Source organism: Muscardinus avellanarius (assembly GCF_963383645.1).
Source record: "Muscardinus avellanarius genome assembly, chromosome: 10".
NCBI classification, from domain to species: domain Eukaryota; kingdom Metazoa; phylum Chordata; class Mammalia; order Rodentia; family Gliridae; genus Muscardinus; species Muscardinus avellanarius.
This window is the reverse complement of record NC_137796.1, coordinates 61,345,020-61,365,852: the sequence shown is the minus strand read 5'-3', so window position 1 is coordinate 61,365,852 and position 20,833 is coordinate 61,345,020. Positions and strand designations below refer to the sequence as shown.

General features: G+C 49.6%; 2 protein-coding genes across 2 annotated transcripts; both read right to left on the bottom strand.

Moving 5' to 3' along the window:
• Positions 1-2,198: 2,198 nt before the first annotated feature.
• RPL13A (ribosomal protein L13a) lies at positions 2,199-5,771 on the bottom strand. Its single transcript, XM_080704274.1, has 8 exons — positions 5,751-5,771; positions 3,976-4,048; positions 3,622-3,687; positions 3,364-3,465; positions 3,083-3,168; positions 2,848-2,907; positions 2,409-2,531; positions 2,199-2,306 (listed from the first exon to the last, which is right to left on the bottom strand). The coding sequence occupies exons 1-8, from the start codon at positions 5,763-5,765 to the stop codon at positions 2,220-2,222; spliced, it is 612 nt and encodes a 203-aa protein (XP_080560400.1). The 5' UTR covers positions 5,766-5,771; the 3' UTR covers positions 2,199-2,219.
• Positions 5,772-11,620: 5,849 nt separating this feature from the next.
• On the bottom strand, positions 11,621-19,622 carry FLT3LG (fms related receptor tyrosine kinase 3 ligand; the record flags this gene model as incomplete). Its single annotated transcript, XM_080703678.1, has 7 exons — positions 11,621-11,668; positions 11,752-11,936; positions 15,891-16,029; positions 16,401-16,544; positions 17,755-17,808; positions 17,993-18,103; positions 19,590-19,622. The coding sequence occupies 7 exons, from the start codon at positions 19,620-19,622 to the stop codon at positions 11,621-11,623; spliced, it is 714 nt and encodes a 237-aa protein (XP_080559804.1).
• Positions 19,623-20,833: the final 1,211 nt, after the last annotated feature.

Here is a 20,833-nt window from a genome sequence, read left to right as displayed (position 1 = left end):
AGCCCGAAACAGGAGGATCGCACAGGTTCGAAGCCAGCCTCAGCTTAGTGAGGCTTCTCTGCAACTTAGTGAGACTGTTTTCAAAAAGTATTAAAAAATAGATCTGGGAGTATAGCCCTGAAGTAGAAAAGTCCCAGTACCACCCCCAATTTTTTTTTTCTGTTTTTTATATTGGGTATTGAACTCAGGCATTCTACCTTCAAGCTACAACCCCAACCTGATTTTATTAGTTGAAAACAGGGTCTTAGGTTGATGAGTCTCACTAATTGCTGAGGCTGTTCTCTTGTTATACTCCTGACTCAGCTTTCAAATATTGGGATTACAGGCATGTGCCACATGTAGCTAGACTCAAATTTAAATACCACTTGCAATCACTATGTTGAGCAGGTCTGTAACTACCTAACTTAAAAATTCTTAATAGCAAAAGCTCAGGTAATCTAAGCAATAGCTACACGTTGAGCATTGTTTTCTCTAGGGACGGTGGTTATTCCCACTGATTAGAAGAGGCAACTGAACTCCAGATTTTGCAGAAAATGAGCACAGGTGAAATTTTAACTTGGGAAGTCTTGTCTCTGTTACTCTTAAATCACTATCTCAGGGCCTCTCACATATTGGCAAGCACTCTACCATTGAGCTACATCCTCAATATGCTGTGAAGAGTATATTCTACTGTTCTCAGCAGGTGCCTTAACTATAGTTTACAATTCAGCAAGACACTGCTGGTGGGGATTGAACCCAGGGGTGTTCTACCTCTAAATTACAACCAAGCCTTTTGTTTTCAAAGGTTTGCCGGGGGCCGGGCGTGATGGTGCACGCTGGGAGGTTGAGACAGGATGATCACACAAGTTCGAAGCCAGACTCAGCTTAGTGAGGCTCTCAACTGAGACCCTATTGCCAAGTAAAGTATAAAAAACAGGTCTGGGAGTATAGCCCGTAGGTAGAAAAGCTCTTGGATTCCACCCCCAGTACTATTTAAAAAAAAAAAAAAAAACAGGGTTGAGGGTGTAGCTGGGAGGTAGAATGCCCCTGGGTTCCTTTCCCAGAACCGCAAAATTAAAGGTTTGCCAGGCATGGTGGTACACATTTGTAATCCTAGTACTTGGGAGGCTGAGACTGGAGGATGACTAGCAGAATAGCTTCAGTGACTTAGTGAGGCTCCACAACTTACCCCATTTAAAAACAAAAGGGCTGGGCATGACAGTGTGCACTTGTAATCTCAGCACTTGGGAGGTAGACAGGAAGATCAGTTGGGCTACAGGTATAGCTTGGACATAGCTGGGTTCCATCCCCAGTAATGCCAAAACACACAGCCTTGCTAAACTGCAGAAGTGGGCCTGGAACCTATTTTCCTTAGGATTGATTCCCTTTGTAATAGGAAGACAATACCTAAACCTGGAATCCTGGGTTTGATACCTGTCAGGGGAATGCTGACATAACACCAAGGCAGGCCATCTTTCCATGTTTCCTACCAGGTATACCCACAGTTTAAGGTATCCTGAGAATTTTCCCCTATTCTGGCATCCAAGTCACTTGCAATGTGCTTGGAAACCCTGGGCTTTGCATGAGGGCTTGGTTATCAATGGTAACCCCATACTTTGCAGCTGAACTTGAATTGGACAAAATTTGAGAAGAGGCAAAAACTATAGCAGGATTCTGACACAAATACCACAGGTAAACCTGGAACCTGAAGGCACTTTTAATATTATGAAATTCAAATTTTTTCTTCCCAAGAGCCCATTTTCCCTGGGCCTGTCTCCAATGCAGATAAAGGCATAAAAAAAAAACCACCAAATTTCTTCAAAAACAATTTATTGTTTGGTTACAAAGCAGAGGGAAGGAGCAGGGGCAATGGCTCTAACCCCTTGGTCACATCTTCCCAGCCTTTGCAGTTTAATTGGTGCACATCAACAAGTGCTTATTCCCATTGTAACAGCTGCAGAGTATAGCCATGTTGGAAATACTACCCTTTTTCAATGCCCTGGCTAAGTTTTCAAAATACTCAATTGTGGTTATATCATTTTCAAAGGACTTATAATAAAGGAGGTCATAAATTACAATTGCACAAATCTTGAGACCTGAAATAAGACTACAGACTAAAACACTTTCCCTGTCCCAGGATGCCTATTGACACAAACAGCACCCCTAGATCCCCCAACTCCCATGGCGGCGATGAAGGGCAAACGAAGCCAAGCATGAGGCATAAACAGTCTTTATTAGGCTCAGACCAAGAGTCCATTGGTCCTGAGGACCTCTGTGAACTTGCTAATTTTCTTCTCTACATTCTTTTCTGCCTGTTTCCGTAGCCTCTGTGGGGAAGAAGACAGATGATTATCAGTGGCTGCTGCCTGAAACCACCCCTACCCTATGGCTGCCCACCCTACTCAAGAGCCAGTCTGTGGTCCACTCACCATAAGCTGCTTTTTCTTCCGGTAATGGATCTTGGCTTTCTCCTTCCTCTTCTCCTCCAGAGTGGCTGTGACTGCCTGGTACTTCCAGCCAACCTCATGAGCCAGACGCCCAAGATAGGCAAACTGTAAAGAAGAAAAAAAAAGTTTAGGAAACCCACATGGGAGCCGCAGTGCCCACTGGTGGAGGCGGGAATGTATTATCTGTAACAATTGAACAATCTGAATGTTTTCAATAAAGGCCAAATTGGAGCCTGTGCATGCACCCCATACATTGGTCCCCAATTCTTGGCATCAGCTAGGCGTATGGCATTTTCGACACTGCCCACAGTGGCATCCGCAGACCATCGTGAGAAAAAGACATCATCTGCCAGTTGGGGACCTCAGGTTCACCCCAACAGACCCTAATGCCCAAAATTAGACCACACTCGGTGGAACTCACCTTTCTTGTAGGCTTCAGACGCACAACCTTGAGGGCAGCAGGAACCACCATCCGCTTTTTCTGTTGAAGGAGAGGGGCTTAGACACCTGATGTGGGGACCCTAAAGTCAGGAGGCTGACTGGTGAAGGCGTCTCAGCCAGTGGCGTTTTCATGAGGTTCAAACAATGTAGGTAATTGTGTAACATCACAGACGCTGCTCACACGGATCCTGCGTTGGGGGCTTGGTGTAGCTCACCTTGTCATAGGGAGGTGGGATCCCATCAAACACTTTGAGGCGGTCCAGAGCAGCCTGGCCTCTCTTGGTCTTGTGGGGCAGCATGCCTGTGGGAATAGGGAAACCAGGCATCCTCAGTGGGGCTTGTGAGGATCACCCTCCCCCACCAGGACAGGCGCAGGGCAGCCTCAGATGGTAGTGCATGTGGAGTCATCTCATGGTCAGGAAACTCGAACAAGAGTGGGAGATATCCTCATCACTGGCTGCTGGGAACCACCACCCAACATTTCAGGTCAACTCACCTCGCACAGTCCGCCAAAAGATGCGGCTGGGGGCTCGGAAGTGGTATGGCCCCCGGGACGGGTTGGTGTTCATCCGCTTGCGGAGGAAGGCCAGGTACTTTACTGAGGGGAGAACACATACAAACCCTAAACATTCAGCACCAAACCCTATTCCTAAAGCCTAACCAGCGACCCACTGCTTTGGGGTTGTTTTTAGAGCTACAAGCATTAACACCCCACTTAAAATGCTCTTCAGCCATACACTCAAGCCTAACTTACACTTGTTTCTGTAGAAATTGCCAGAAATGTTGATGCCTTCGCAGCGTACCACCACCACCTTCCGGCCTAGAGGAAAAAACATTCAAGGAAAGAATTAGAATGAACATAACCACTGAATGAGTAACTAACAGAGCCAAAGCCCTGCCTTTTGCTGCAAATCAAAGTGATTAACTGGCAGAGGTAGAAGTCTTCAGCTCTGGGGAATGGCTTGGCTGACAGGTCTCAGAGCGGTGCATGGGGTTGATCTCATTGTCGTGAGACTCAAACGAAAGATGGTGATTGTTGCTCATCACTGACCTCCAAGTACAGCTGATAACGACAAAAAAACAAAAAACAAAAAAACTGCAGACTTACCCAGAAGTACCTGCTTGGCCACAATGGCCGCCAGGCGGCCCAGGAGATGGCCTCGGCCATCCAGCACCAGGACCTGTGGGGACAAAGCAAGAGGGCTCAGAGGAACCAGAAGCCTGACTCTCCCCACTCCTTAAACCATCCCTCCAGTTCCATCTTATCCCCAGGGTGCCTCCTATCCAGCTGTCAGGACACTTAAAACTTTAAATAAAAAGTTAGGTGTGGCAGCACGCACTGCAATTCCAGTGACTTGGGCAGCTGAAGTAGGAGAATCACAATTTCCCAGCCAGCCTGGGCAATTTAGTAATACCCCTGACTCAAAATGGCAGGAAACATAGCTCAGCGATAGAATGCCCACCGAGTACTGGGTAAAACCCCCAGTAGCCCAAAAGGTAAATGAAAAAACATTTTGTATGGCCAAATTATGTACTGGACAGTGAAAGGATGAAATAGGGCATGACCCGACAACCAATCCCTGGTCCGTCCACTCACAAGTACTTATCACATGTCATGAATTCCAGGTTCCAAATGATATAATTATTTAACATGCAAAATAGTTTTTTGAGGCAGGGCTTCACTTCAGCTGGATTCAAATACTCCTGCTTCAGCCTCCTCAGTAGCTGGGACTACGGGTGCACTATGCCTGGCACTGCCATCAAGTTTCATTAACAAGACCACGTTAGGTGGGATGGTTAGCAAAAGTAATCAAACGCTCATGTTGGCTCTGCATCCCTTGGTAACTGAAGCACTGATCCTCAGCTTCCTCATCAGAAACAGAAGCCGGCATCATTGTAATGTAACATATTCGGCAATAAATTAACAGTATACAATGGTTATCTCATATACTTTGTGATTGTTGGAAGGCAATGCAGAGTGGTATAGAATCTAAAGCCACAATTCCTGACAATGTGACCTTGGCCAAAAATCTCCAACTCTCCACGTTTCGATTTCCTGACCTGCAAAATGAGGCAAGCATCTGACTCAGGAATACTGCAGTAAGTTAAAAACTACACAAAACAATACAAAACTGCTAAGCACAGTGATACATACTTAACTACCACTTGCCTAGTGCTGCCTGGCTGAGAACGTGCCCACCCCCCGACCCATAGGGAAAAATCCACAGGGAAATCCTTGCCAGAACCATCCTCAGACTGAAGTCACACCAGAAGACACGGAACTCTTAAGTTTCTGCTATGTTGACCGAGAGAATCCGGGTGGTTTGTACCGGTTACACAGCTCTAGAACTCCAGTTCTCAGCTTCCAGCACCACGCGATTCCAAACGTGGAAAAAAGAGCAACCTATCTCTGAATACCCAGTAGGCAAGCTTTCTCCACCCATCGAATATGGCAATTTCCTACTAAAACACTGGGAGTGGCAGTGCCTCCATTTTAGCCAACCCTCGGCTCTTCCCAGCCGCGATGCCGCCCACCTCCCGGCGTCCCCCAACGCGGAGGTCAGTCTTTCCACAACTCAACCCCAGCGGCCGCCGCCCACCCACCACTACCCAAGATGTAAATGTAGTCGTCCTCTGCTGCAAATTCCCACCCAACACCCTCCGCCTCATGAATAAGAATGCCGCATTCTCGCCCGCTCTGACCCTAAAACCAAACGCAATTTCTATATTCATTAGTTAGCCCTTACGCCAAAATCGGTCCGTTTTGTCCGACTGCGGATCTTAAGCCTCACAATACATGTGGGAGAGAGCAGAAGACCCAACTCTGTTCCCGCCTGGATCCCACCCGACCGCACGCCGCCCCGGCCCGCGCAGAGCCCGAACCTGCCCCTCCGCCATCTTCGGCAGCCGCCTGGGAAAGAAGGAGGTGTAGGCGCAGGGTTTCTTATCCCTTGCTGCAGGGGCGGAGGAAGTGACGTCACGAAGCAGCGTCGCGAGCTTTCATTGGCCAATGTACTCTGCGCCTGCGCAGAGATGCCCCACCAGAAGGCGGGTTGTAGGCTGACTGTCCAATCCGGGTATTTTTCTTGTCGGACCTCGGCGGCCATGATTGTGAGGGGCGAGAGATCACGTGGGTCCTGAAGCGGCTCGGCGGGAGCGGGGCGGGCCTAGCTTGGCGACCATCTTTTTGAGGGACTGATAATCGGCTCCACCCTGTCTGTCCGCCATGTTCGTGAGGGAAAGCGCCATTACCCGCTCAAGCAACTGACATCGGCTGAGCGTCCCGTGGCCCACAGGGGGCGAGCACACGAGCCTCGCTTGCTCTTTGGCGCTCGGTCTAATCGAGGAGGTCTGGGTTCCCGAGCCCGGTCGGTCCCTTTGTGACCGAGGCAAATTGGTGCCCTTATCTGGGAGGCAACGTCTGCGTTTTTTTTTATTTTTATTTTTTTTATTTTATCATTTTTTGGTGTGTGTGGTACTGGGGATGGAACCCAGGGACATTCTACCTCCGAGCTACACCCCAGCCCTAGTTTTTATTCTTTATTTTGAAACAGGGTCTCACTGAGTTGCAAAGAGCCTCACTAAATAGCTGAGGCTGTCCGTGAACCTTGATCCTCCTGTCTCTCGTCTCCCAAATGCTGGTATTACAAGCGTGCACCACCACGCCTGACCAGCGTCTGCGTTTGTAAAATAAAAAAAATTTAAAAAAGGTAGAAATATTCTTTCATGTGAGACTCTTTAAGAGTGATCTCCAGGAGTGTTCTCAAAGGATCATTCTACTTTCTGGACTTTTGCTTCGGTGTCTCCTAGCTGGTGACCTCTTAGCCCCCCTTCTATGCTCTCTCCAAATCTGGGGTTGTCATGATCCCAAGTGCTCTTTGGCTCAAGAGTCCTTGCCTCCAGAGAGCCTCCCGATCTATCCCAGCCTGGGTCAAACGCCTCCTCTCCTGGAGGCTCCGCTACTTCCACGGAGCGTGCATCATCCTGACCCATGCGCTAGGTGACGCCTCTCTTCTCGCAAAGACTAGGCTCTCCAACAGGACCGCGCTGGTTCTGCCTCACATCTGGGTCCTAGCATTGCCCAGCATTGACCCTGGGCTCCAGAAAACATACATCGAACAAAACATTGCATTAACTGAAGAAGCAAGACTCTGAAACCTAAACCATTGCCTCCGCACCCTGGTCCCATCCACAGACAGGCTCGGCCAGAGCTGATAGAAAAGAGTGGTTTATATACAAGTTCAGAAGGCAAGGGTTTTGTACAGAGAAAAGTTAGTGGGGCCACTGCTGGGTTCTGGCGTTGCCTCCATCCTGGGGAGAGAGCCAGAGGGCAGTGGCACCTGGGAAGGGAACAGCCTGTAGCCAACTTTCTGTGTCCCGGCTGTGCGTCCCCTGGCAGGTGACTCCTCCTCTCGGCCTCTGTAAGATGGAATAAATGTATCTGTCTTGGAAGATCGCAAATTTGCAGCCAGCCTCAACAACTTAGGCCTTCTGTAACTTAATGAGACTCTGTTTCCAAATTTAAAAAGTATAACAGGGCTGAGGGTATAGCTCAGTGGTTGAATGTCCCTAGGTTCCATCCCCAGGATCACTAAATAAATAAATACAGATAAACGTGTCAGTCTTACTGGGCTATTTGAGGATGGGTGAACAGAGGAGAGGGAAGGAAAGTGTTTAGCTGAGGACCAGGCACAGACTCATGCCCAGACAACTCCATTCACAGCCAGGTCTCACTATCTGTTAGGGCATCGTTGTCCTAGAGGACTCTGCTATATTAGAAATGTTCTGGATCTAGGCGGGCATGGTGGCACACGCTTGTAATCCCAGTACTTGGGAAGCTGAGAGAGGAGGATCACAGGTTCAAAGCCAGCCTTGACAATTGAGGCCCTCCGCAACTCTGAAACCCTGTTTCCAAATAAGAAAATTGAGCTGGGGGTTTAGTTCAGAGGTAGAATGCCTTTGGGTTCAATCCCTAGTGCCACCAAAAAAAAAAAGTTCTGGATCTTTGCTTTCCAGTAGGGGAGCCACCAGCTACACAAGAATACTGAACACTTCAAGTATGGCCAGTTCACAACCAAGGAATTGAATTTTTTTTTTTCATAGTACTAGGAATTGAAGGCAGGTGCCTTCTGCCTCTGAGCTATACCGCCAGCCCTATTTTTTTTTAAATATTTTGTTTGTTTGTTAGTTTATTTGATTACTTATTTAGGTACTGAGGACTGAGCCCAGGGGCATTCTACCTCCAAGCCACACACCCAGCTGTATTTGTTTGTTTGTTTATTGTATGTGTATGTGTTACTGGGGATTGAACCCAGGGGCATTCAGCCTCTGAGCTACACCCCCAGCCCTATTTTTTCTTATTTATTTATTTATTTATTTGCAGGTTTGGGGATGGAACCCAGGGGCATTTGACCTCCAAGCTACACCCCCTGCCCTTTTTTTTTTTTTTTTTATTCTTTATTTTGAAACCGGGACTTACTGAGTTGCAGAGGGCCTCACTAGTAGCTGAGGCTGTCCGCGAACCACGATCTTCCGGTCTCAGCCTCCAGAATGCTGGGATTACAAGCGTGCACCATAAAGCCCAGCTTTATTTCTTTTTTTCTTTTGAAAATAGGTTCTCCCTAAATTGCTGAGGCTAGCCTCAAACCTGAAATCCTCCTGTTTCAATCTCCCAAGCACTGGGATTACAGGCATGTGCCACCACCACAACCAGTTTAATTTTACCTATTTTTTTTTTTTTTTTTCTGAACCCAGGGGCATTCTACCATTGACCTATACCCCAATCCCTATTTTATTTCTTATTTAGAAACAAGGTCTCACTAAGTTGCAGAGGACCTCACTAAAATTGCAAAGGCTGGCTTTGAACCTGCAGTCCTCCTGTCTCAGCCTCCTAAATACAGATATTATAAGCATGTACCACCATGTCTGGCATAATTTCACCTAATTTTTTTTTTCAGTACTGGAGCTCGAACCCAGAGGCATTCTACCTCTGAGCTACAGCCCCTACCCTATTTTGTATTTGTATTTTTATATTTTTTTTTGTGTGTGGATCTGGGGATTGAGCCCAGGGACATTCTACCTCTGAGATATACCCCCAGCCCAAATTCTTATTCTTTATTTTTTTTATTTTTTTATTTTTTGGTGGTACTGGGGTTCCTGGAAGCCCTTCTACCTCCGGGCTACACTCCCAGACCTATTTTTACATTTTTATTTGGAAACAGGGTCTCCTAAGCCAGAGCGCTTGGCTGGCTTCAAACCTGCGCGATCCTCCTGTCTCTGCCTCCCAAGTGCGGGGATTACAAGCGTGCGCCACCACGCCCGGCTTATTATTCTTTATTTTTTGAAACAGAGTCTCCTTGAGTTGCAGAGGGCCTAAGTAGCTGAGGCTGTCCGCGAACCAGGATCCTCCTGTCTCAGTCTCCCAAATGCTGGGATTACAAACATGCACCACCATGCCTGGCTTTAATTTCACCTAAATTTAATTAAAATGTATTAAATTAGATGGGTACAGTGACATATACCTATAATTCTAGTACTTGGGAGGCTAAGACAAAAGGCTTGCAGGTTGGAGCCCAGCCTGAACAATTTAGTGAGATTCTGTTTCACAATAAATAATAAAATAGAGCTGGGGATGTAGTGTGGAAGTAGAATGCCTTTCAGTTCAATATCCAGTACTATAAAACAAAACAAAACAAAAAATAGTACCAGCCGGGCATGGTGGTGCACACTTTTAATCCCTGTACTTGGGAGGCTGAGAAAGGAGGATAACAGGTTCACTACTAGTTTTGGATACTTAGGTCCTCCAAAACTTAGACCCTATTTCAAAATAAAAAATAAAAATAAAAAATAGGGCTGGGTGGCGCACGCTTGTAATCCCAGCATTTGGGAGGCTGAAACCGGAGGATTCATGGTTCGCGGACAGCCTCAGCTACTTAAAGAGGCCCTCTGCAACTCAGTGAGACCTGCTTTCAAAATAAAGAATACAAAATAGGCTGGGCGTGGTGGCGCAGGCTTGTAATCCCCGCTCTTGAGAGTCGGAGACAGGAGGATCACGCAGGTTCGAAGCCAGCCATGCTGGCTTAAGAGACCCTGTTTCCAAATAAAAAAGTATAAAAATAGGTCTGGGAGTGTAGTCCGGAAGTAGAAGGGTTTCCAGGAACCCCAGTGCCACCAAAAAAATAAAAAATAAATAAAAGAATAAAAAATAGGGCAGGGGGTGTAGCTCGGAGGTCAAATGCCCCTGGGTTCCATCCCCAGACCTGCAAAAAAAAAAAAAAAAAAAAAAAAAAAAAAAAATAGGGCTGGGTGTGTGTGGCTTGGAGGTAGAATACCTCTGGGCTCAATCCCTAGTACCACAGAAGGGAAAAAAATAGTACCAACTTCTCAATGTAGTGTAGAGGCCCAATACCAGGCCTGTCACTGAAAACTGCTTCATATTAGATCCCTTGGGCCTGGGGATCTAGGAGGCCCCCTCCTTCCCACATCTGGCACCCATCTCCTGTCCCCACACATGTTTCTGGCCATGCTTTGTGCTGGCTGAAGTTACTGGGGCACCCTAAGCTTTGTTCCACACAGAGGGTGTAGTAAAGATGGTTCCTTCCACCTGGAATGGCATGCACCCAGAAGGCCCCTCTTCCTGGCATATGGATTCATACACCCATGGATCTGCCAGGGCTTCTCCCTCAGAATTCCTGTGGGCTCGCTCAGTGTCTTTTTGTGTGTGTGTGTGTGGGGATGGAACCCAGGGGCATTCGACCTCCGAGCTACAGCCCCTGCCCTACTTTTATTATTTATTTATTTTTGGTGGTACTGGGGTTCCTGGAAACCCTTCTACCTCCGGCCTACACTCCCAGACCTATTTTATATATTTTTTTGGAAACAGGGTCTCTTAAGCCAGCGAGGCTGGCTCCAAACCTGTGTAATCCTCCTGTCTCCACCTCCCAAGCACAGGGATTATAAACATGTGCCACCACACTCGGCTTTTTTTTTTTTTTTTTTGCACATCTGGGGATGGAATCCAGGGGCATTTGACCTCCAAACTACACCCCCTGCCCTATTTTTTATTCTTTATTTTGAAACCAGGTCTCACTGAGTTGCAGAGAGCCTCACTAAGTAGCTGAGGCTGTCCACGAACCACAATCTTCCAGGTCTCAGCCTCCCGAATGCTGGGATTACAAGCGTGCGCCACCACGCCCGGCTTTTTTTTTTTTTTTTGAAACAGGGTCTCACTAAGTAGCTGAGGCTGTCCGCGAACTGTGATCCTCCGGTCTCAGCCTCCCAAATGCTGGCATTACAAGCGTGTGCCACCACACCTGGCCTCAGTGTCTTCTTGATCTCACTCCTCCCCCAGGTTCTCTAGGGCCTCCCTATCACCGTGCCATATTCTCACTCCTCCCCCAGGTTCTCTAGGGCCTCCCTATCACCATGCCATAATTGAGGTTATCTGTGTCAGCTCCTCTACTGAACCGGGTGGCCCTGGTCTGTGCTTCCTCATCCCATCCGAGCTCTGGAATATTCCCTCCACTCCATCTCCATGGTCCTGGCCCTGGCTCAGGCCTCATCCTCTCTCCCTCCCTCTTGGGCCCATAGGGGTCTTTTGGCACCTAGAGATGGCTCTGCTCTCCCCTGCTCACAGACTTCCCATGACTCCCTAGTACTCCCACCATTACTCCAGACCAAATCCAGGGTCCTAAGCCTGAGATCCCGGGCCCCACAGTGTGTGCAGAACTCACCAAAATGAGGCCCCGGCCAGGTCAGCACTCCACCAGCAGCACGTCCTGGGGACTGGGGGTGGGGGGCACCTGCAGCGCCCACAGGGTCAGCCACAGGAGGATGGACACAGCCTCCAGCCACCCCTTCATCCCTCCCCACCCCGCTGGCTCACCAGTTCCCTGGGGTGGGGCAACCTCCGCCTGGTCCTTAACCAGCACAGGCACCAGATAGCGGCCAACACCATGAGGGCCGTGGGCAGCAGTAGCAGCAGCAGCAATAGCAGGTAGGACTGGGAAGCAGGAGGCTCTGTTCCCTCCAGGGCTCCGGGACTCCTTGGGGGCAGAAGTGTAGGGGGGTCTGAGAAGAGAGAGAAGTCTGGATGACCAGAGAGAAGGGCTGAGTGCTTGGTCCTCAGCCAGATGCCGACAACTCTGTGACTCTCTTTCCTCATCCCTAGTAATATTGGGAATGATCATACAAGGTTGTCACACAAAAAAGGGAATCTATAGCCAGGTGTGGTGGCACAAACCTGTGATCCCAGGTAATTAAACCTAAGTGTTCCTTGTGTTTCCATTTCTGTTTATCTTCTCCCAATAGATTTTTTTTTTTTTTTTTGCAGTACTGGGGATGGAACCCAGGGGCATTCTACCTCTGAGCTACACCCCCCAAGCCCTATTTTTTAGTCTTTATTTTGAAACAGGGTCTCACTGAATTGCAAAGGGCCTCACTAAGTAGCTGAGGCTGGCCACAAACTGTGATCCTCCTGTCTCAGCCTCCCAGATGCTGGGATTATAAGCGTGCGCCACCACGCCTGGCACCAAGATTTATGCTTTAGTGCTTATTAAATATTTGAATGAAGCCAGGCGTGGTGGCGCACGCTTATAATCCCAGCATTCTGGAGGTTGAGACAGGAGGATCGCGGCTCCTGGACAGCCTCAGCTACTTAGTGAGCCCCTCTGCAACTCAGTGAGACCCTGTTTCAAAATAAAGAATAAAAGCCGGGCGTGGTGGCGCACGCTTGTAATCCCCGCGCTTGGGAGGCAGAGACAGGAGGATCGCACTGGTTCGGAGCCAGCCTCGCTGGTTTAAGAGACCCTGTTTCCACATAAAGTTAAAAACTAGGTCTGGGAGTGTAGCCCGTGGGAGTGTAGCCCGGAGGTAGAAGGGCTTCCAGGAACCCCAGTACCACCAAAAATAAATAAATAAATAAAGAAAGAAAGAAAGAAAGAAAGAAAGAATAAAAAATAGGGCTGGGGGTGTAGGTCAGAGATAGAATGCCCCTGGGTTCCATCCCCAGATCTGCAAAAATAAATAAATAAATAAATAAATAAATAAATAAATATTTGAATGAAACCGGGCGTGGTGGCACACACTTGTAATCCCCATGCTTGGGAGGCGGAGACAGGAGGATCACGCAGTTTCGAAGCCAGCCGCACTGTTTTAAGAGACCCTGTTTCCAAACAAGAAAGTATAAAAATAGGTCTGAGAGTGTAGCCCGGAAGTAGAAGGGTTTTCAGGAACCCCAGTACCACCAAATAAATAAATAATATTTGAATGAGCCGAACCCTTTGGCACATGCCTATAATCTCAGCACTTAGGAGGTTGAGCAGAGGGGCCACAGGTTCTCAGCCAGCCTCAGCTACTTAGGTCCTACACAACTTGAGACCCTTTTCTTCTTCTTCTTCTTCTTCTTCTCCTTCTTCTTCTTCTTCTTCTTCTTCTTCTTCTTCTTCTTCTTCTTCTTCTTCTTCTTCTCCTTCTCCTTCTTCTCCTCCTCCTCCTCCTCCTCCTCTTCCTTCTCTCTCTCTCTCTCTTTCTCTCTTTCTTTCTTTCCTCTTTCTTTCATTTTTTTTGGTGTGGTACTGGGGATGTAACCCAGGGTCATTGTACCTCTAAGCTACATCCCCAGGCCTATTTTTTTATTTTTTAGTATTTTTATTTATTTGGTGGTACTGGGGTTCCTGGAAACCCTTCTACTTCCGGGCTACACTCCAGACCTATTTTATATTTTTATTTGGAAACTGGGTCGCTTAAGCCAGCAAGGCTGGCTTCGAACCTGCGCGATCCTCCTATCTCTGCCTCCCAAGTGCGGGAATTACAAGTGTGCACCACCACGCCCAACAATTTTTATTTTTTGAAATAGGGTCTCACTGAGTTGCGAAGGGCTTCACGAAGTAGATGATTACACCCGATGAAGACACTGTTTCAAAATAAGGCAATAAAATAGGGCTAGGGGTGTAGCTGGGAGGTAGAATGTCCTTGGGTTCAATCCCTATTATTACAAAAAAAATTAAAAAGAATAAGATGGGCCGGGCATGGTGGCGCATGCTTGTAATCCCAGCATTTGGGAGGCTGAGACCCGGAGGATCGCGGTTCACAGACAGCCTCAGCTACTTAGTGAAGCCCTCTGCAACTCAGTGAGACCCGGTTTCAAAATAAAGAACAAAAAATAGGGCAGGGGGTGTAGCTTGGCAATCGAATGCCCCTGGGTTCCATTCCCAGACCCGCAAAATAAATAAATAAATAAATAAATAAAGCCAGGCATAGTGGTGCACACTTGTAATCCCAGCACTTAGGAGTCTTAAACAGGAGGATTGCAGTTCAAGGACAGCCTCAACTACTTAGGTCCTTTGCAACTCAGTGAGACCTGGTTTCAAAATAAAGACTAAGCTGGGCGTGGTGGTGCCCTGCAAAGTTTGGGAGGCTGAGAGAGGAGGATCGCACAGGTTCAAAACCAGACTCAGCTACTGAGTGAGGCTCTCAGCAACTTAGTGAGACCCTGTTTCCAAATAAAATATAAAAATAGGTCTGGAAGTATAGCCCGGAGGTAGAAAGCCTCTGGGTTCCACCCCCAGTATCACAAAACAAAAAACAAACAAACAAAAAATAAAGAATAAAAAATAGGGCTGCGGGTGTAGCTCGGAGGTAGAATGCCCCTGCCCTGGGTTCCATCCCTAATACCGCAAAAAAAAAAAAAAAAAAAAAAAAAAAAAAGAAAGAAAGAAAGAAAAGAAATTCAGGGGGGTGAATGAGTTCATATATTTTTTTTCATATGGCTAACAGCACAGAAGTGTTTGCATGTCTGCACTGTGTGTGTGCATGCTGGGGATTGAACCCAGGGACATTCTACCTCTGAGCTACACACTCAATTTTATTTTATTTTTTATTTGGAAACAAGGTCTTGCTAAATTGATGAGGCTGTCTTTGAACCTGCAGTCCTCCTGTCTCAGCCTCAACAAGTCCTGAGATAACAGGTGTGGACCACTATGCCCAACTTTTTCTTTTTCTTTTTCTTTTGTGGTATTGGGATGGAATCCATTCTACTTCCAAGCTATACTCCAACCCTATTTTATTCTTTTTATTTTGAAACAGGGGCTCACTAAGTTGCTGAAGTTGTCCTGGAACCTGCAACCCTCCTGTCTCTACCTTTCAAGTACTGTAATTACAAATTACGCCACCACACTAGCTTCTTTCTTTTGAAACGGGGGTCTCACTAAACTGCGGAGCCTGGCTGTGAACCTGCAATTCTTCTGTTTCAGCCTCCTAAGTACCAGGATTACAGATGTGTGCCACTGTATCCTTTGGGTCCTGGAGATTGACACTAAGGGCATTCTACCTCAGAGATACACCCCTAGTCCTTTTTATTTTTTGTTTTAAAACAGGGTCTTGTTAGCTTGCTAGGAGTCTTACTATATTCCTGATATGGTCCTCAGACCTGGGACCCTCCTATTTCAGCCTCCCAGGTACCAGGATTACAGAAGTCACTAAATTACCATGCTCTGGCCCCAAATTTGAGATCCTCTGGTCTCAGCCTCCTGATTGGCTGGGATTACAGGCATTTTATTTTATTTTATTATTTTTTTGTGTGTGGGTCTGGGGATGGAACCCAGGGGTATTTGACCTCGGAGCTACAGCCCCTGTCCTTTATTTATTTATTTTTATTCTTTATTTTGAAACTGGGTCTCACTGAGTTGCAGAGGGCCTCACTAGGTAGCTGAGGCTGTCCACGAACTGCGATTCTCCGGTCTCAGCCTCCCGAATGCTGGGATGACAAGCGTGCCCCACCACACCCAGCATTACAGGCATTTTAGATTGTATCTCTGTTGAGTGGGGCTGCCTGAGACACATGGCAGGGAGGGATCACTGTTCCATTCTCAAGGATGGGCAAGCTTAGGTAAGAAAGGGGAATGAATTTGCCCTGAGTCACAGCAAAAAGGGCAGGGGCCTCTGGAACATGCAGCCTAGCAGAAGGGGAATAGGGGGGACTGGGTGGAGTTGGGGGGTAAGGGCTACAGGGCTGGGAGCCTTTACCGGGCTGACACTGCAGCTCCAGGCACCGAGAGAAATTCCGACGGGTGATCCAGGGCTCCAGAGCCAGCAGCTGCTCAGAGGTGTCCTGCAGGAGGTGGGAGATGTTGGTCTGGACGAAGCGAAGACAGCTGGGGAGGGGCTGGGGGCAGGGGAGGGAGATGTCACTACCACATCACCCCCAGCCTCTCCTCCCGCCAAGGGTCCTTTCCTGCTGACAACACCCAGCAACAGGGCGCAGTGAGTTCTGGGTCTCAGAGAGTTTAGAATCACGCCCCCTAGTGGCTAAGGGAGTCACCCTCAGGACACCTTTCATCTGGGCTCAAGATATGGGGCCCCCACAGTTAGGCCCAGACCTTCACCGTCTTCCAGTGAACACAGACACATTAAGTTCTGGTTCTACCTTGATTGGGTGCAACAGTCAAAAGAACTCCCAGTAAGGCTCAGCACAGCTTTACTCTCAGTGCCTAGGAAGCCACCCGTCCCCTCACCACCCCCAAAGTCAGAACTTACCTGAAAGGAACATGAGGTGACAAAGTATATTTCTGTATTGACTTTCTCCAGGAGGTTTTGCAAATCCAACCCAGCTACAGTTTTGAGCTGCTCCATCCAGCGCTGGGCTAGGACCAGCCGCCACAGTGCACTGCAGAAGTCCTCCTGGAGACAGACAGCCCAAGCCTTGGGTCTGGAGGGGAGGGCTGGGCCCGACTCCTGGGTCTGAGGGAGGAGGACTGGGGGCTGATCCCTGGGTCTGAGGGAAGAGGCTGGGCCTGGACCTCTGGGTCTGAGGGATGAGGGCTGGGTCTAAACTCCTGGATCTGAGGGAGGAGGGCTGGGCCATGACCCCTGGGTTTGAGGGAGGAGGACTAGGCCTGGACCCCTGGGTCTGAGGGAGGAGGGCTGGGCCTGGACCCCTGGGTCTGAGGGAGGAGGGCTGGGCCTGGACCCCTGGGTCTGAGGGAGGAGGCTGGGGCTGGACCCCTGGGTCTTAGGGGGAAGGGCTGGACCTGGACCCCTGGGTCTGAGGGAGGAGGGTTGGACCTGGACCTCTGGGTCTGAGGGAGGAGACTGGACCTGGACCCCTGAGTCTGAGGGAGGAGGGTTGGACCTGGACCTCTGGGTCTGAGGGAGGAGGGCTGGACCTGGACCCCTGGGTTTGAGGGAGGAGGGCTGGGCCATGACCCCTGGGTCTGAGGGAAGAGGCTGAGGCTGGAGCCCTGGGTCTGAGGGGGAAGGGCTGGACCTGAACCCCTGGGTCTAAAGGAAGAGGGCTGGACCTGAACCCCCAGGTCTGAGGGAGGAGGACTAGGCCTGGACCCCCGGGTCTGAAGGAGGAAGGCTGGGCCTGGACCCCTGAGTCTGAGGGAGGAGGGCTGGGCTTGGACCCATGGGTCTGAGAGAGGAGGGCTGGACCTGGACCTCTGGGTCTGAAGGAAGAGACTGGACCTGGACCCCTGAGTCTGAGGGAGGAGGGCTGGACCTGGACCCCTGGGTTTGAGGAAAGAGGGCTGGGCCATGGCCCCTGGGTCTGAGGGAGGAGGCTCGGGCTGGAGCCCTGGGTCTGAGGGGGAAGGGCTGGACCTGGACCCCTGGGTCTGAGGGAAGAGGGCTGGGCTTGGACCCATGGGTCTAAGAGAGGAGGGCTGGACCTGGGCCCCCGGGTCTGAGGGAGGAGGACTGGGCCTGGACCCCTGGTCTGAGGGAGGAGGACTGAGCCTAGATCCCTGGGTCTGAGAGAGGAGGGCTGGACCTGGACCCCTGGGTCTGAGGAGGAGGGAGGGGACTGGCCCACTAGCCTGGTCCCTGCAGGGTGGTCCACCTTGAGTCTGTTCCCACCTCCATCCCAGGGCCCTCAGGTGTGACTCACGTCCTGCAGGTTGGAAGCCATAGTGACTGGGTAATCTTGAAGCAGGTAGTTAGACTGAGGGAGAAAACATGGTCAGTCCTGTCTAAAAACCGGGGAAACAGAACCATGGTGACTCTGAGATGGAAGGCACAGACCCAGAAAGAGAGAGCGGGACAGAGTCCAAGGGAGAGGCGACAGAGACGCAGGCAGGAGCCCTGTCCTCAAGCGGGGACACAGGAGGGGCAGCAGGGAGGCTCACCAGCTTTCGGATGTTGCTGGTGAAGGTGGAGGAGATGGGGCTGTGGGTGAAGGAGCAGTCGGGGCTCCCGCGCAGGCTGGGGCTCAGCAGCAGCAGGAGCAGCAGTGAGGACTGTGGGCGGGGTGGCCGTCGGCCCTGGTCAGCGCCAGCTGCCCCAGGCTCCTTTCCTCCCTTCCCTTCCCCTCCTTTCTCAGGTCTCATTCCAAATCTTCCAGTTTTCTGCCTTTCTACATCTTGGCCCCCCCCATCCTTCCCTGTTCCTCTTTCTTTCTTTCTTTTTTTGGTGGTAATAGAGATGGACTTCGGGGGGCATTCTACCTCTGATCTACATGCCCAGCACATTGGATTTTTTGTTTTGAAACAGGGTCTCACTGGATTGCTGAAGCTGACTGTGAACCAATCTTGGCTTTACAAGTATTGGATTTTTCTTTTTCTTGTTAATACTGGGAATTGAACCCAGGGGCACTCTATCTCTGAGTTATATACTCCCAGACATTTTTATTTATATTTTTATTTTTCAATACTGGGGATGGAACCCAGCACATTCTACCTCCAAGCAAAAGCGACACCCCCAACCTTAATATCTTAATATATATATATATATATATATATATATATATATATATATATATATATTTTTTTTTTTGGTGGTACTGGGGTTCCTGGAAACCCTTCTACCTCCGGGCTATACTCCCGGAGGTATTTTTATATTTTTATTTGGAAACAGAGTCTCTTAAGCCAACGAGGCTGGCTTCAAACCTGCGCGATCCTCCTGTCATCCGCCTACCAAGCGTAGGGATTACAAGTGTGCGCCACCACGTCCGGCTTATTTTTTATTCTTTATTTTGAAACAGGGTCTCACTGAGCTGTAAAGGGCCTCACTAAGTAGCTGAGACTGTCCTTGAACCGAGATCCTTCTGTCTCAGCCTCCCAAATGCTGTGATTACAAGTGTGCATCACCACACCGGCAAAATGCTTTGTTTTGAAACAGGGTCTCCCTAGGTTGCTGAGAATCTTGCTACCTTGCTGAGGCTGTCCTTGAGCCTGCAATCCTCCTGTCTCTGCCTCCCAAGTACTGGGATTACAGGTGTGTGCCACCATGAGTGGCTTTATTTCTTTATTATTATTTTTTGTAGTGCTGGGGAATTCAACCCAGGGACATTCTAACTCCGTTGCACCCCAAGTTCTATTTTATTTTTTACTTGGAAACAGTCTTGCTAAATTGTTAAGAATTTCACTAAATTGCTCAGCTGCCTTGAATATGCATCCTCCTGTCTCAGTCTTCCAAGTATTAGTATTGCAGGTGTGTCCCACCACACCCAGTTTTTTTTTTTTTTTTTTTTTTTTTTAATTTTGAAACAGCCAATCGCTAAGTTGCTGCGGGTCCCGCTAACGTGCTAAGCTGCTCTCGAACCTGCCATCCTCCTGTCTCGGCCTTCCAAGTACTGGGCTCCAGGTGTGTGCCTGGATTGCTGTCCATTTTCCCCTTGCCTTGCTCTCTCCCCTTCTCCCGCACTCTGTCCACCTTCTATTTCTCCCTGGTCAGCCCTGCTCAGCTAGACATCCAGAGCCCTGCCCACCTCCCAGGTATACGTACAGTTGGGCTCCAGGCTGGCACCAGCACTATCATCTCTGCCGGGAGCCCCTCATGCCGGTGGCCGGGTCTTGGAAGGGACAGAAGAGCAGGTCTGGGACTCGCACCCTGCAGCCCCTTCTCCCCCCGCCCCTTCGCCGCCCCGCCCCGCCCTCGAGCCCTTGATGTGGCTAAGTTTCCGCCCTCCACTCCCCCAGGCTTCCTGCGTGAGCCCCAGTTACGGTGAAAACCCCTCATCTCCCCTTCTAAGAACCCCGACGTCCGGTCCCCGGAACCCTCCCGGGTCAGGGACCTGGGAACCCGGCCCCCCGGCCGCGGCCCCCTGGCCCCGCAGTGGGGACCCCGCCCCCGCCCCTCGGGGACCTGGAGTCCCATTCTCCTCACGCACCAGGCTTGCCCCAGCTGGGTGTGGAAGGGCCATGCTGGGTGACAGCCAGAGACCGAAAGTGAAAGGAAATTTTGGGGGAGACCGGGAGCAGGGCTGGAATCCAGCCGAGCGGGTGGGCGCCCCCTGGTGGTGACAGGTGGCCCTTAGCGGGACTCCGCCTGGACGGCGCGAACTGGGCGCTTTAGAACCCAGGCGGCGGGCACGGAGCTGGCCACCCTGTGCCTTAAGCCTTCGCCTCCTCCGGTTGCCGCAGAGAAGATCGCTCTACGTGCCCAAAGTCGTGGAGTCCACCTTGGATGCGTCTCTGCTGTCTGGCAGCACACTGGTTGGCCTTTTTTTTTTTTTTTTTTGCCATACTAGGGGAAGGAACTCAGGGGCATTCCACCTCTGAGCTACACCCCCAGCCCTATGTTTTATTCTTTATTTTGAAACAGAGTCTCACAGCCGGGCGTGGTGGCGCACGCTTGTAATCCCCGCGCCTGGGAGGCTGAGACAGGAGGATGGCACGGGTTCGAAGCCAGCCTCAGCTACTTAGTGAGGCTTTCAGCAACTTAGTGAGACCCTGTTCCCAAATAAAATATAAAAAAGGTCTGGGAGTATAGCCCGGAGGTAGAAAGCCTCTGGGTTCCACCCCCAGTACCACCAAAAAAAAAAAAAAAAAAAAAAAAAAAAAAAAAAAAAAAGAAACAGGATCTCACTGAGTTGCAAAGGGCCTAAGCAGCTGAGGCAGTCCTCAGTCCTCCTGTCTCAGCCTCCCAAATGCTGGGATTACCAGCCTGTGACACTACGTCCGACTCCAGCCATATTTTATATTTTATTTTGAAACGGGGTGTTCCTAGGTGGCTGAGTCTTGCTACCT

Excerpts from the sequence above, each read along its gene's own strand:
- RPL13A (XM_080704274.1), bottom strand. Across the intron at positions 3,169-3,363 it reads CTTTTGGCGGACTGTGCGAG|GCATGCTGCCCCACAAGACC; the intron begins GTGAGTTGACCT and ends CTATTCCCACAG. Across the intron at positions 2,307-2,408 it reads GGAAGAAAAAGCAGCTTATG|AGGCTACGGAAACAGGCAGA; the intron begins GTGAGTGGACCA and ends TCTTCCCCACAG.